Consider the following 14,849-nt stretch of genomic DNA (forward strand, 5'->3'; position numbering starts at 1 on the left):
CAGAGGCACAGGTTCAGATCCAGAGGCACAGGTTCAGATCCAGAGGCACAAGTTCAGATCCCAGAGGCACAGGTTCAGATCCAGAGGCACAGGTTGTACCATGACAACTGAGCATGACCGAGAGGTGTGTGGGTTCTGGCAGGTCATGGCTTCTCCTTCCAGGGCTGGTCCCCAGCCCCACTTCTGGTTTCACTGAGGTAAAGGGGTTAAGAGATGGACTCACTCTGGTTCTTCTTGATGGGAAACAGAGGCCAGGGGGTGGGTGCCAGTGGAAAATTACAGGCTGCCAGTCTCACTTCACACCCTCCGCTGCTAAGGAAGATCTAGCAGACAAAGGGGAAGTCCACACAGAGGGAAATTTCCCTTTCTCCCCACAACTTCCTCTGTTTCCATACCACTCAGCATCGAGGAAGCAACTCAGCTTTCCCAGAGGCCACTGGCCTTTTCACATCCACACTGTGAAGACACACACAGAGCCCTGTTTTGGAAAATCCTCCCCATCGTGGCTGAGGGGACACACATTCCCCATGTGGAATCACCTTTGACAGCTGCCAGGCTGTTGCAGATGAGCTCAATGCTGCCCAGAATCCGAGTGCCTGAATCCCAGAATCCCCTTCAGATACTATAGCAAATACAGAGAGCTCTCCTTCCGTACCTGTGATTCCCTAGGCATGGCCATGTGGACTTCTACCCTCACAGTAGCCCTGCAAATCACACAACATCCACTTCTTCCAAGTGGGAAACCGAGGCTCAGAATCTGCCTTGACTGAGGGACCGCGGTAGGGGAGGAGAGGAAAGTCAGGGTGGGAGGGCTGTACCCCGAGATCCTATTTGCATTCCCTTTCCCATGGTGTGCCGACTCTGGAACTTTCTCTAGGAAAATCCCAAGGAGAAGGCAGTGGCTGCAAGGTCTACGACTTTGCTGGGGAGCCACAGAGGGCAGGTACTTGGTGGAAAACTCCAGTGTGTGATTCACCCTCCTCCCATGCCCTCGTCACTGAGGCCAGCTCCCCTCCCAAGGTCCTCAGTGTCTAGCCTGGAAGTTGGTGGCTCCTGTCCCACTGCTCTGGTAAGAGGGGGCTGTGCTTTGCCTAAGAAGGAGCCAGTATTAGGGGTGGAGGTGAGAGCAAGGGTAAAGGCCTGGGAGCAGGAGAGAGGTCAGGGAGGTAGGGCTGCCCAGGGCTGTTACCTGTTCAGCAAGGCTCTGGGGGGCTTGTCCTGGACAGTGCCCACTGGGAAGACACTAGGAGGGAGTTGGGAGGGAGGGGGATGGAGGGGATACAGAGACAGGGTTAGAAAGGCTGGACTTCTCCAGGGTAGATGTAATCCTGGTTTATAGACTTTTCAATCTCTCTTGTTGCTTGTGGCATGTCTCTGTCCCCCCTTCCTCTGTCGTCTCTCTGTCTCTGTGTTTCAGGACCGCTGGGTGGGGCTGTGGCAGGGAGGAGCAGGAGAGGTGAAGGTGAGAATTGCTCTTCCAGGTCTAAAGACACCTACCTCTTTTAGGAGTCAGAGCTCTGGCTGAGCTGAGAGACCAGGTGAGTGGGAAGCACGCCTGTCGAAGAGCGAGCGCTCAGTCTGGGTCCCACAGTGTCTGTACCCCTAGGTCTGGAGGATTGAGGGCTCAACCATAGGCAAGACCTGGCAGAACTGTGTCTGGGCAGGAAGCAGGGAACTGTGGTCCCCTGAGGCCGCAGGGAGTCTGACCTTTGGACACGCTCCGATGCTACGCCGCCGGTCCCCTCACTAGCCACACAATGATTGCAAAGGGACAGCTGAGTAGTAGGAGAATCCACAGATGGGGAACTGGTCCTGAGCAGTGGGTGAAAGAGGCGGGTCATCTGCCTGCCAGGGGAGGGCGTTTCGTTCCCAGAGGCAGGAAGGGTGAGTGGATGGATCTGAAACTAACGGTCACAGCTTAGGGGTGCCTGCTCTCAATCAGCCAGGGCCAGCACAGGAAGCCTGGGCTCCTCTCAAAAGAGGGGAAGCCACCTGGGTTGGGACTAGGGCTGAGGAGGGGCCTGGGAAGATGTGGGCTGCCACTACAGAGCCCAGCTGCCTACCTGGTGTGAAGGGCTACGAGGAGCCAGGCTTTGGGGCCATGCACACAGGTATGTGTGTGCAAAGGGACGTGACGGAATGGCACCAGGGTGTGCAGGGGTGGGTGCTGGTATGTGGGTATGGGCTGGAGCGGGTCTGGGTCTCTCTGTGCTGGGGTTGGGAGTGAAGGTGCCTAGCAGTTTGTGTGGGCAGGCAGGATTTCTGGAGCGCCTCCTAGAACCAGAGAGGGCTTCTGTCTAACCCTTCGCGCGTAGCTCTAAGAAGAGCATTAAGACTGCACATTCTAGTCCTTTGAAGACAGAGCCCAGGATATGCTCAAGGGCACCCGAGTGTGCTGAAGTCCCTCCCCTGCCCCCAGCCTGCCCCAGCCTGTCCCAGTCTGGACAGCCTGTATAGACACAGAGCTGAACAGGTACCAGAGCTTGCGAAGGGGAACGGGTAGTCTTTGCTGTCACTGAGTCATTCCTAGCGAAAGGACTAGAGGTGAAAGGGCACTGTGGGGGTGGAGCTGTTGTTTTTGGGAGGCAGGCTCTGACTATAGAGCTGGTCTGACCTGTGACTTACCCATCCTGCCTCTGCCCCAAGTTCTGGAGATCTCAGGCATGTGCTATCTTACTGGTCCTCGTGCTTTCATAAGTAATAAAAATAAAATAAAAGAGAGGTCTCTGTGCAGCTTGTTTTTATGGCTAATGTCCTCCTGGACATTTTCCCCCTGAGTCTAACTTAAATGTTCAGTGCTGTGGTTTCGGCCTCTTTCCCTCCACTCACAGTGGCTCTGGCTCTTCTCCTCTTGTTTGCCTTTGCTTTTATTCTTCTGCCTCGGTTTTCCAATCTTACCTATGATATATGCTCCTCTCAAAAACCTTTTGAAGAATTTTTATTGGTTTATTTATATATATGGATGGTTTTGTCTGCAGGTATGTCTGAACATTACATGCATGTCTGGTACTTGAGAAAGCCAGACGAGGGATCCCCTAGGACTGAGGTTATAAGCAGTTGTGAGAAACCATGCCAGTGCTGGGAATGGAACCCAGGTCCTCGGGAAGAGCAGCCAGTGATCTTAACGCCTGAGCCATCTCTCCAGCACCAATCTCTTATCTATAGAAAGTTCATGCCCTTGGCCATTATTCATCTCAGGTTCTCTTTTTCCTTCTCCTCCTTGGTAAAGCTCAGCTTCAGGCCGGGACTGGGCTCTGGGTTTGCTACCCTGACCCTGCTCTCCTCCATTGTTCCCTTCGTTCATTATTTCATTTTCTCCCCTCCCCACCACGTCTTCCCCTCTAGCTCCTGAGGTCATCTTCATCTTGCAATAGCTTCCAGTGGTCTGGAGAGAGTGAGGGTTGTCTTTTGCCAGCTCCCTTGGGGTTTGCTCTGAGCCCAGCTAGCCCCTGTCTTGCAAAGAGCCTGCTGTGGTCTTGTACACATCTCTCTACCTTTACTCTCTGCTCGGCCAATGCCCCTATTGAGAAGGGGTCATTCTGTCTTCTAGATTTAAGGCTTAGGGAGGAGGCGTTATTTATCCAAGTCACAAAGCAGGACTCCGCACCACCACGTGTTATCTTGGTCAGCTGGGTCAGCCCTTGGGGATCCACTTAACTGAGCATGAGCTTCGTGTCAGGTGTCATTCTCCGCCTCGAGCCTCACTTCCTCACCTGTAATGGGAGTCCAATAGTATTAGTAACTTAGAGCCCGTCAGGATGAGGTCTGATGGTGGATACTAAGAACGGTATGTCTTTAGACTCATCTTGACCCAAATGTTGACCTGTCCTTGCTGTAATTAGCAAATCCCGGTGAACCTGGTTTCCTGTCGGGGGCTTCTGTGGCGGTGTTTTCTGCTCCTTCGTTAGTCCTTTGTTTGTTATGTATCATTTGGAAATGATTCAGGGGCCACTCGACAGGGTGTCACAGTTTCAGTTCTGTCTGGGCTCAGGCCTTACTGGCTTCTCCCCTGGGACCGAACACCCATGGACTCTGGTTCTGCAGCCTGGAGCCCCTCCCTCCCTGCCTCCTCCTCCTCCTCCCTTGTGCCTGAAGCTGGTGCCTCCCCTTATCCTGTTCCTACATGGAGCTTGCAGTTAAGAAACTCTGAGTCTATCCCAATTCCAGAACCTCGCCCTGCCTTGCTTTCTCATTCCTGGGATAGCCTGCACCCTCCAAATCACCTTCAAAATTTTCCACAACTCTAGGGCTCCTGTCCACGCCTTTCTAACGGACCTGGGCTTGGGCTGTTGCCTGGGTTAAAAGGACCAACAAATAAACAGAGTCTTCCTTCATAAAAAGACTCCCTTGTGCTTCCTCAGAGCCCTGGAGGAGTACAGAGTGCTCAGTAGACCTGGTCATTTGACTCTCCCGAGTGGCCCTGGAGGTGAGGGCCAATAAACAGTGCCTTCCTGACAGTCTAGGCTCTGCCTCCTTGGCATATCCCTGGGAGCAGGGCCAGTAGGATCCTCAGCATCATCAGCTGTATGGAGGGAGGGATGAGAAAACAACCATGAGTTCCAAATGCAATTTTACCTCCTGGTAATTGACAGACAGACAAGGGGGACAGAAAACAGACAGTGGCCTAGGGAAGCTTGAGGAACGCTGGACTTTTCAGGGGGAAGGGAATGGCACAGCCACAATGGGCAGCTCCTGCCAGACTGACTGTGCTTGTACGAGCCAGGCATTCAGTATCTTGCGGTCATCTTGAAATGACCACCATCCAAGCGACCCCTCCTGGCCCCAGAATCCCTAACCTTTCTCAGGACAGACATACAAAGAAACAGCTTTCCTTGAAGGCCTGCAGCTGGCCCTGATGCCAATCGTATCCTCATCTGGCCTTGCCTAGAGGACCCACCTCCTCCCTCCCTCCCAATCAGAACCCACATCGAGCCAGCTCCCATGTTTACCAGGTCTCCATCGATCCTAACAGCTCAGGAAAGCCCCATGAGCCACCTCCGTTGCACCTGCCCTTTAACCCCGGCACCCTTTGAGCAGCCTTTGAGCCCTCTGGTCTGGAGGACAGAGACAAGGTTGCTGTTATTCGCAGTATACTGGCGATCTGGAGAGAGGGGCCGGTGGGGATGGTGGCAGGTTATAAAGTCCAAAAGGGATTTGAGCTATAAGGTTCTCAGGGATGGGGTTTTAATCACAGCTTTACCCTGGGTAGTGTCCGGTAAGTCTCTGACCCCTAAAAACCTGCTTCGTCCATTGCTTTGTGGGCTGAAGACTTGGCAAGCTTGAATCTGTTTCCCAACCTCATAGCTCTGAGAGCAGAGTATCACTCTAGGTATAAATGCCATCAAGAGCTTGGGAAGAAAGGTAATATTCCAACCGAAAAGCTGGGCTGGAGAGATCAGGGTGAGGGGGGATGGGTGTGCAGTGTGTGTGTGTGTGTGTGTGTGTGTGTGTGTGTGTGTGTGTGTGTACAGACATTTTCTCTCCTTCCCAGGTTATTGCCTCTCACAGTCCTGCCTTACCTTACAGGGGCTCCCTATCCAGTATGGACAGGAAAGTTGCAGTCCATGAAGATGGGTATCCTGTGGTCTCTTGGGTCCCTGAGGAAGGAGAGATGATGGACCAGAACGGCGAGGACCAGGTGAAGGATCGAGGCCAATGGACCAACAAGATGGAGTTTGTGCTGTCAGTGGCTGGGGAGATCATTGGGCTAGGCAATGTCTGGAGGTTTCCCTATCTCTGCTACAAAAATGGAGGTGGTGAGTTCATGTTCAGGTGATGCGGTGGGGAGCGTTGGGCCCGGCCAGCAGCGCCACTCCTTCTCTGGAAGTGTGGTCAAATGGAAGGGGGCTGCCATGAATCTCGAAGGCTCCATCTCTAGCCTCAGTATCCCTCTTTCTGAACTGGGGGTGATACATTATCCAGGACTCTGTGAGATTTAGGTGAGTCAACCAGCAGAAACATGGGGCCTGGGTTCTTAGCTTCTGCATTACCTCTGATGGATGATAGTGGCTAACGGGATTCATTCATTCATTCAACTCCCGTGACTGCAGGCCTCTCATGAGCCAAGGCTCTGTTCTAGATGCAAGCCAGAACTTGGTCTGTGTGCTACATTCTGGTGAAAGCTGCAGTTGTCATGGTAACGAGCTGAGTGACAAGGAGGACGGTAGGGAGAAGACAGAGGGACCCTGGGCGACATCTGAGCAGACGTGAAGAAGGCGGAGGAGGGACCCTCTGTGACCAATGGGATTCATTCTTGGGTCTGGAAGGTAGTTCTTGCAGAAGTGGTGTATTCTTATTATAATATCAGAACTGTTCCAGAAAAAGGAAACGGAATAGAGATAATCACTGCTTAGAAAAGTGTTCTAAACCCCATTTATATTTTACCTGAAGAATATCTAGCAGGTGTGCCCAACCCTTTGACACAGGTTAGGCATTGATGGAGGCACCCTCTTGTGGATCAAAAATGGTTTTAAAAAAGTTGCATCTGTACTAAGAGTACACAGTCTTTTCCTGTCATTCCCTTGATAGTACATCTTAAGGTGAGTGAGTTGGAAGTTGTGGATGGGTCCTGCCTTTAGACTGTACTGTTTCATAGAAGAGTCTTGAGCATGGTGGGGTCTGGCACCCAAATGTTTTTGGAAGCGTTCTTCCAAGGCTACCAGGGACTGACTGCGACTGAGCAGGCTGGCTCCCCACCTCATCTTTCTTTCTCCCAGCTTTAATATGAGGGACCAAATGAGGCGCCTTGGCTTTCATCTTGGAGCCACTGGCTTTTGGGGGTTCTAGGAAAAATGATAAATACCAGGAGTTAGTTCTTTCCTTATTCTAAACAAGCTGGGTATAGATTTATGTGGGAACATGATGTCATAGATTAACAGAAATGTCCTTGTTTTGCTTTAGGCTAGGATTGTTCTTCTAACTCCCTGTGATAACAGGGCTCATGTCCCCCTGACCGCAGGCACTACTGGATGGAAATTCATCTTTTATTTAAATATGTAGAAAGATTCATAGAAAGATTTGATCTGCAAAACACAGTTTTGCAGAGAAAATCTCCTTTCAAAAGAGCAGAAAGATAATAATGTATTAGTATAAGCTCACCTCTGGTTGTGAGAGAGGGGAGCCACTAAACTTAGCCACCCTTAAGAAATGCCTCATCCAGGAGAGAGCCTTCTGTAAATCTTATTTCTGGCTCTGTGGTTCAGGGAAGAGTCAGTGGCCGGGCCATTGCCTAAGGTAGATCCGAGCAAAGGGAGAGAAAGTCTAAAATAACCTCCCAACTGAATCCCCGTATTGGCTAAGGTCCCCGTGGACAGTGTCAGGCTGCTTAGGTATACAGATGGGGACACACCAGGAGGCTGTGGCCAGGCGGTGATCTCGGGCTAGGATTAGATCAGCCCATTGGAGGAGAGGACACTGGGGGTGCTGATGTGCTGGAAGCTCTGGAGAAAAGCCCAGGGTTCCCCACACTGTGACCAGAGCCAGTTTATTACCGGATGGCTCTCTTATCTGTAAAGGTGACAGCATTTTCTCCCTGGTGGGAAGCTGGCTTGTGAGGGTTCTATGCTACTGCAGTTTAGAAGAGGGTCCAATACAGAAAGCACTAGTAAAGTGCTAATGCGCAGATAAGCAAGAATCCTCTTCCCAGGAGGGACCTCTGGGCTGAGATAATGCTTCAGCAGCAGCTCCCAGGGTCCCTGTAGGGTTTGCTGCAGGGCAGGCAGACCAAACAGGCCCTGGGATAGAGGAAAGTCCTCTGGAAACTGTTGGTGAGCAAAGAGAGCTACCAACTGGCTTTGTCTGTTTATTTCTGAAATGTAGCCATCTTGATAGTTTACCAAGCCTGTCAAATTAAACAAAACACATGCTTTTCTTTCAAAACTAATATGTGATTTGATTTGTAAAGCGTAGTAACTAGTTCATTTATTGGAGCATCCGTCTTAAGATTTACTTCTTTCTCATTGACAGAAGTTTCTGTCCCACCAGGTCCCGCAGTTGTTCAGTCCCAAAGAAATACACAGAGGTCTACATTAACCATAAACTGGTTGGTCTAGTAGCGCAGGCTTTTTACTAACTCTTAAATCCTACATCTTAGCCCATAGTTCTTTTCTGTGTTAGCCAGGTGGCTTGGTACTTGTCTCGGGGAGGCGTTTTCATTTTGTTTCCTCTATGTCTGAGTGACAACCAGAGACTGCATCTTTCCTCTTCCCAGAATTCTCCTGTTCTGGCCACCCCTCCTATACTCCCTGCCTGGCTACTGGCCAATCAGTGTTTTATTAAATTAAATTATATTAAAACAATACAACTGATAAATCTTTTGAGGGTATAAGATCATTGTCCCACAACACTTTGCCTGCCTTCCCTGGGGCCCATGTCAGGATCATCTCTGGGCATCCCCGACAGCATGCAGCTAGGCAGGGGGAGACACCGTGGTTAGGTGTGTGAGGAAGGAGGCTGAGGGTAGAGATGCTGGAGGGGAGTTTGAGTTCGTGAGCAGCAAGTGGCTCAGACTCTGCCTTTTTTTTTCCCTTTCAGGAGCTTTCTTTGTCCCCTACTTCATCTTCTTCTTCAGCTGTGGAATCCCGGTGTTCTTCCTGGAGGTGGCACTGGGTCAGTACAGCAGCCAGGGGAGTGTTACTGCTTGGAGGAAGATCTGTCCCCTCCTCCAGGGTGAGCGCCAACCTTCCCCTTTTCAGTTTTTGGACTCACCATCCTGCCCTGCCTCTACTGTTGTCGCTGCTCTTGCTTTCCTATCCCCGGGCCCACTCTCCACGCTATCCTCTCCTGTGCTGCGTGACATAAGCTTCTTGGGGCCCAAAGCTAAGATGACCAGCGAGAAGGATGTGTCAAGAGAAACAGTACAGACTTATAGGTACCCAATGAGGTGTGGATATTGGAAGACGCAGTCAGAAACCTGAACCTTAATCTTCATCTGACCCAGGGAAAGTATGTCTCTGACTCCATGTCATGACCCTAACAGGCTTCAGAGGGCATAAGGACAGAAACCCTGCTGACGGCGACAGCCAACCTCTGTGCAGCCTGGCTGTGCCAGTGTTCACGTGAGCACTTTGTGTGCGTCCCATTACCCAGGCTGCTCATCACTTCGTTGACCTCATTCTACAGATAAATGGAGTGGCACCATTAGCTGAGAGTTTGAACCAGGGCCTCCTGTGCTCTTTTCTTCTCGCCTCGATTATGGGCAGTGTGCTCTCTCTTCTCTGGAGATCTGTGATGCGGACACAGCAGCTGGGGGTGTTTCTCACCAGCCTCCTTTAGTGGCTTGGCCAGATCCCCGAGCTGCAATGGAGAGCCCTGAGCCCCCTTGCTTCTGAGACATCCCTTACACTTAAGATGCAGAGAGAGATCTTTTCTCATGCTAGTTCCTGAAGGACCATGCTACCTGGGTTATTTGAACAGAGGGAGTGTGTCTGATAAAAACTAGGTTCCCTGGCTCCTGAGAAGGCTCCCTGACCAAACACTGGGGAAAGATGAGACTGATTGCAAGCTGCACCTCCTGGGGCATAAGCTGGTCTCTTGTAGTATTTAGAAGACCCTTAATGGGTTCTCCAGCCTAGTGAAGCATTGCAGCTAAGGGCGCAGTGAGAATTTCCACAGTGTGTTTCCACCGAGGAGACCAAGTTCCTCCAGGGTAGCTCTTCCTCACTGGCTTCTGCTGCTCTCACCAAGCTCGCCCTGCTCCTTCCTGCTTTGCCACTTTTCATTCTGCAAGTAATTATGATGGTAATAGAAAATTAGGAAAGGTAGACAGGGAGAAATAGAGCTGGGGATAGCGCTAGAGATGGAAGGGGAGGGAAAGAATTGGGGAGGAAGTGTTATTGCTGGAATGGGAGGATATGTAAGATAAGGAATTTAACCACTGTCCTTAAGATGCCCATATGTGAAGTTCGGTGTAGGAGCACATGTGACCGGCAGAACCCATGTGACTTGGTTTTCCTGTTTATGCTGATTTCTTTGACTCTCTTTGCTCCTGAAGGCATTGGCATGGCATCTGTGGTCATTGAGTCTTACTTGAACATCTACTACATCATCATCCTTGCCTGGGCTCTCTTCTACCTGTTCAGCTCCTTCACCTGGGAGCTGCCCTGGACGACGTGCAGCAACTCTTGGAACACAGGTGTGTGTGTGTCCGCCCTGCCATGGGGCCTTGCCCATGAGGTTGGCCCATGGTGGCTTGTGACAGAGGGCATCATAGACCCTGCCCTATAGTGAGCTGTGTGGGTTGTGCTGTCACTTCTACTGCCTGGTCCTTCTGTGTAGCTGTAGACCTCTGACAGAATCCATGGGGCTGCCATGCAACCATGGCACGCCTCCATTTAGCAAAAGTTCTTGGGTACTTCTCACATCGAACACCCTGTCAAAGGTGAGTAAGGGGTGATAGGATCCCACATTGTCTGACCTGGCTATGATGGAGGTAGATTAATCAACAAAACAAGAATTCACCTTGATGGGTGAGAAAAGGGGTGTAGTAATTATAGAGAAATGAGAGAAGGAAGAGCCCACCTTGAGACCAGTACTGGAGAATTCCAGCGCAGGGACTAGGTTCTTTGTAGGGTGACAAGTCAGAGTGACAATGGGCAGGCCAAGGGCGGGTGGTTGATGGGAACTTCCCATGTGGGCTGTGCATGTCTGTGCTCTGTGTTGTTCTGGTGGATGCCAGGGCATTCATAGGAGTGGGCAGACTCACTGGGAGCAAGGGCAGCAGACATAGGCTCTACAGGGAAGAGGAGCTGGTCCCACTGATACCCTGGCTCCTGAGGAAACTCTTGGGCCTAGAAATGGTGGGAAGCATTAGTTGCAAGGTCAGAGGGCAAGTGCTTCAAGGGCATCTGTACTCATCTGGTCCCTAACTGATGGTCATCCCAACCTTGTCCCCAACAGAGCACTGCGTGGACTTTATGAACCACTCGGCAGCCGCAGCGGCCAGCCACTCTGAGAACTTCACCTCACCTGTCATGGAATTCTGGGAGTAGGTCCTGGACCTGGCTGCGATATGCCAGGGGTCCTAAGCACAGGGAGCCTGGATGTCTGGATTGTGCAAACTTGAACATTGGTGGTGCATACTTAAGACTCTGTGCAGTCTTCCAGCGTCACCCATCCATCACCCATCCCAGACCTGTATCACTTAGAGATGAGAGAACCTTCACATCCTGCCTTGATGGCCTATCTGCACCTTCATACTTACCATGAGGGTTTGAAAGCTGATGCCTGCTTTAGACTCTGTACACGCTTTCTAGCATTACCCACCCTCTGCCCCCCGAGATCCATAGCGCCGAGGGATAAGGGAACCTTAACATTCAGTCTTGATTTCCTGCCTATACCTTCACACTTCCCCAAGCCCTCACATGTCTGTAAACTTGAATTTTCCCGTTTGCCTCCGCTCCTTCTCACGGCTGTCCTATGCCATCCCCACACTCCAGCGGTACCCACACATCCCTGGACACCTGTCCGCAGGGTGATGGAAACCACCTTTATCATCTCCTGGCAGCCAGCTGTGTGCGTCTCTTCTGAGCTGGGCGCACTGGTATCCAGTGGGTAGCTTGGCACTGACTGGTGTTTTCGCCACAGAAATGTGCTCCCTATTCTCCCTCCTGCAGGACGGTGCGCACCTCCATCTCTACAGGCAGTTTGCATGACCTGTTTCTCCACTGGTTCACCCTGCACGCACTCAGCACTCACCTGCCTACCCCTGTCCTCCCACCTGCCCTTTCTGGATTATCTGAACTCTCTCCTGTGTGCGCATGCCCCCACCTTCATCTTTAGATGGCAGCACACTTCCATCACCTCCCTCTGATCCTGTGGCATGGCCGTGTCTATTCTCCATCACCCACTCCCAATTTCAGCACCTTCACTTTCTTTATCTCGCTGTGCAATGGAGAAGCCTAGATAAGTTAGAAAGACACGGATACCTGTGGGATTACAGTGATTTGGTCTTTTAACTAGACCATAGGTGGGAACATGGCATGGCCATGGAGAGGTTGGGGAGGGCAGGGGTGTGGAATCCCCGGGGAGTGTCATCCACTGGGCCAACTCTGATTCAGGAGACTTGGCGACAGAGGCAGATTGTCTCTTTTGGTCTTTCAACTCGTTACTTATTTTTCCCAATCCCTTAGGAGACGGGTTCTGAGTATTACATCGGGCATCCATGACCTGGGGTCCCTGCGCTGGGAGCTGGCCTTGTGCCTCCTGCTTGCCTGGATCATCTGCTATTTCTGCATCTGGAAGGGGGTCAAGTCCACGGGTAAGGTAAGGTACCTTGGCTCCTTAGGAGTGCTCACAGTCACAGAGTCCTCAGGGACACTTGAGAGGGCCCCTCAGGAGAGCAGAACCAAGAGCATTTGGAGAGAGATACATATAAGAACAGGTAAAGTTGCAGGAACAAGGGTTTAACTCAATACAAGGGGAGACCTTTTCCCCGCAACAGGATTCTAAAGACCTGCTTATCTGAGCCATGTTTAGAGCAGAGTAAACCAGGAGAGTCTCATGTTTGGAGCTCATCAGTTTCCAAGCAGCCAGCAATTGCGAGGGTAGGGGGAGTTGCCCCCCACTCTTCTTCTCCTGTGTGCGTCCGTGGATCTCTCCATTATGTGTGACAGGGCCACATATTCTTATGACTTTCCTGTTGTATTTAAAGGATACATGAAGAAGAGTTCCCATACCCATTAGCAAATAGAGTCATCTTGGGGGTCAGTGCCCATCAGTGAAGGGGCTTAAGTTAAGAATGGGCATCCAGTGGGCTTGTTCTGAAGTGAGATTTCAGACCTGGGCATCATTTCCAGTCCAGAGAACTGGGAGTGATGGCTCACGCTTTTCAAAATCAAGACTGGCAGGTTCTAAATGTTCTGGTTGCCCTTGCGCCTGGACTGAGAAGCGCCATATCGGAGGACAGGTTGATTTCAGCCTGGGGTGTGAGAGAGTGCAGTCATGGTGGTGGTGGAAACTGGAGGCGGCTGGACTGATGCTGACCAGGAAGCCAACCAAGGGTTGGGATGGGAAGCAGAGCTGGCTTGTAACAATGCCCATCTCACAGTTAAGGTCCCACACACAGTCCCAGAACTTCCCAGTGTAGTACCGCTAGTTGGGAACCGAGTGTTCAAACGCGTGAGCCTCCCAGAGATAGATCACCATCAATGGTGATAATACTCCTTATCCCTTGGGCTGTCAGAAAAGGCAATGACAGTGAAGATGAGAACAGTGCTGGTGACAGTGACGCCCAGACAGACACAAGAAGGTCAGGGCAGCATGGAGTCCCTTTGGAGTCTCTAGGATGCTCAGGCCACTGTGCTGCCCCAGCCATGACCTGGAAAATTACAGTATAAATTGGCCTCAGCTTGCCAGACAAGTGTGGTCACCTTCCTCCTGGAGGGGCACCCACACTCAGGGGTTTGGGGAGGGTACCCGGGATGGTGGATGGAGGAGGCCAGGTTCTGGACTTACAGGTGTCTTTGAAAGGTTGCTGCCTGGGAGCATCTTCCTCTCCTACCTTCCCTGCTTGCTCTCTCCCCTCGTCCCCTCCCTGCTGGTGGTGTATATCACGCTGCTGGGGAGTCAGAGCCACTGGAATGTGTAAGGGGAGGTGTGGAATGTTTTATGCGCTTGCCAGCGGCTGTGTGAAGTCTGAGATCTGAGCTCCAGTGATGAATGTGTTGGCCATCTGCTCGGCCTGGGGACCGGTGGAGGTGGGGCAGGACGATCATGGTAACCCCTGCCTCCCCTTTTGTCACCCCGCTCCTCCCCGCCTTTGGGTATCCATGCCAGCAGTGATTTTGGTCTGCTTTCCCTTCAGGTTGTTTATTTCACAGCCACTTTTCCTTACCTGATGTTGATTATTCTTCTCATCCGGGGTGTCACCCTTCCTGGAGCCTATCAGGGCATTGTCTTCTACCTGAAGCCAGACTTGCTTCGCCTCAAGGACCCCCAGGTGGGAACCCCAAGGGGACTGTTACCTGAGATGTGTCCTCACCAGACTATACTGTGCTTCCAAAGTCTTCTATTAATTTTCCTATGGTTTAAAAGAAACAGTTGTATCCTGGAGAAGAACTAGATAGCGTAGAAAACTGTGAGAAACGAATGGAAGGCTCTAGAAATCCCATCACCACTATTAGTGTACTCCCTCTCACCTCCCTACCCACATGGTGCACATGTGCAAACACAGTTGAGATAATTTCATTTAGAGAAATAGATCCTTTTGACTTAAATTATATTACGAGCCTTTTCCATGCCATTGAATTCACCTTTAAATGCATTCACCTTTAAATTCACCTCAGCATCTGTGTAATATCCCCTCCAAACATAATTTATTCAGCAAAAATATCCCGAGGGCCTCTTTTAATAGCTAAGTACCGTCTGTTGCTGAGGGTAGCCCAGTGGAGCAAATAGACCATCTCCCTGCCCTGCTGGACCCTGACCCCTGGCCTCAGACTCTGAGGTGACGCCTACTTTTAAATAGACACAGTCTATCAGTATCTGAGGGTGATTGTCCACAACACCAGAGCTACGGACTCTCAGATCTATCGTTAGAAAGGGTGCGGTATGTGTGTCTGGCCGAAGTTCGTCCTACCACGCATGTTAAATTCTCTCTCGATTTCTCATAATATCAGCCCTTTGGAAATAGCCGTTCCATTGTGTCCATACAGGCAGCAGTGCTAAGAAAAAGCTGGTCCTTGTTAGGACAGGTACAATTTGGTTTTCTGAATATTTTTCCATCTGAGGGCTGGTTACTCCCCACCCACTCCTGAGCCTGTCACCAGCCTGGGACTTAGGCTGCCTGGCCAGGGAGCTCCTGAATTTGCATTGGGCTTACAAGTACATACCCCGTGCCTGACTTTTTTTTT

The 14,849-nt window shown here is 51.1% G+C and overlaps 1 protein-coding gene across 4 annotated transcripts in view; it reads left to right on the plus strand.

Moving 5' to 3' along the window:
* Nucleotides 1-5,042: 5,042 nt before the first annotated feature.
* The window catches only part of Slc6a12 (solute carrier family 6 member 12), an 18,101-nt gene continuing 8,294 nt past the window's right edge, over nucleotides 5,043-14,849 (plus strand). Inside the window, exons 1-7 of one of the 4 annotated variants that reach the window (XM_013353081.2) lie at nucleotides 5,043-5,072; nucleotides 5,527-5,756; nucleotides 8,533-8,667; nucleotides 9,992-10,132; nucleotides 10,897-10,984; nucleotides 12,129-12,261; nucleotides 13,802-13,936. In XM_013353081.2, the coding sequence (XP_013208535.1) occupies nucleotides 5,543-5,756; nucleotides 8,533-8,667; nucleotides 9,992-10,132; nucleotides 10,897-10,984; nucleotides 12,129-12,261; nucleotides 13,802-13,936 (846 nt within the window). In that variant the 5' untranslated portion in view covers nucleotides 5,043-5,072; nucleotides 5,527-5,542. Of the gene's footprint in view, nucleotides 5,073-5,099; nucleotides 5,362-5,387; nucleotides 5,401-5,526; nucleotides 5,757-8,532; nucleotides 8,668-9,991; nucleotides 10,133-10,896; nucleotides 10,985-12,128; nucleotides 12,262-13,801; nucleotides 13,937-14,849 lie in introns of those variants that run through there. The other 3 variants (XM_005365158.2, XM_013353080.2, XM_013353082.2) reach the window with 3 other exon arrangements.

The sequence above is a fragment of the Microtus ochrogaster genome, unplaced genomic scaffold (assembly GCF_000317375.1).
Source record: "Microtus ochrogaster isolate Prairie Vole_2 unplaced genomic scaffold, MicOch1.0 UNK1, whole genome shotgun sequence".
NCBI classification, from domain to species: domain Eukaryota; kingdom Metazoa; phylum Chordata; class Mammalia; order Rodentia; family Cricetidae; genus Microtus; species Microtus ochrogaster.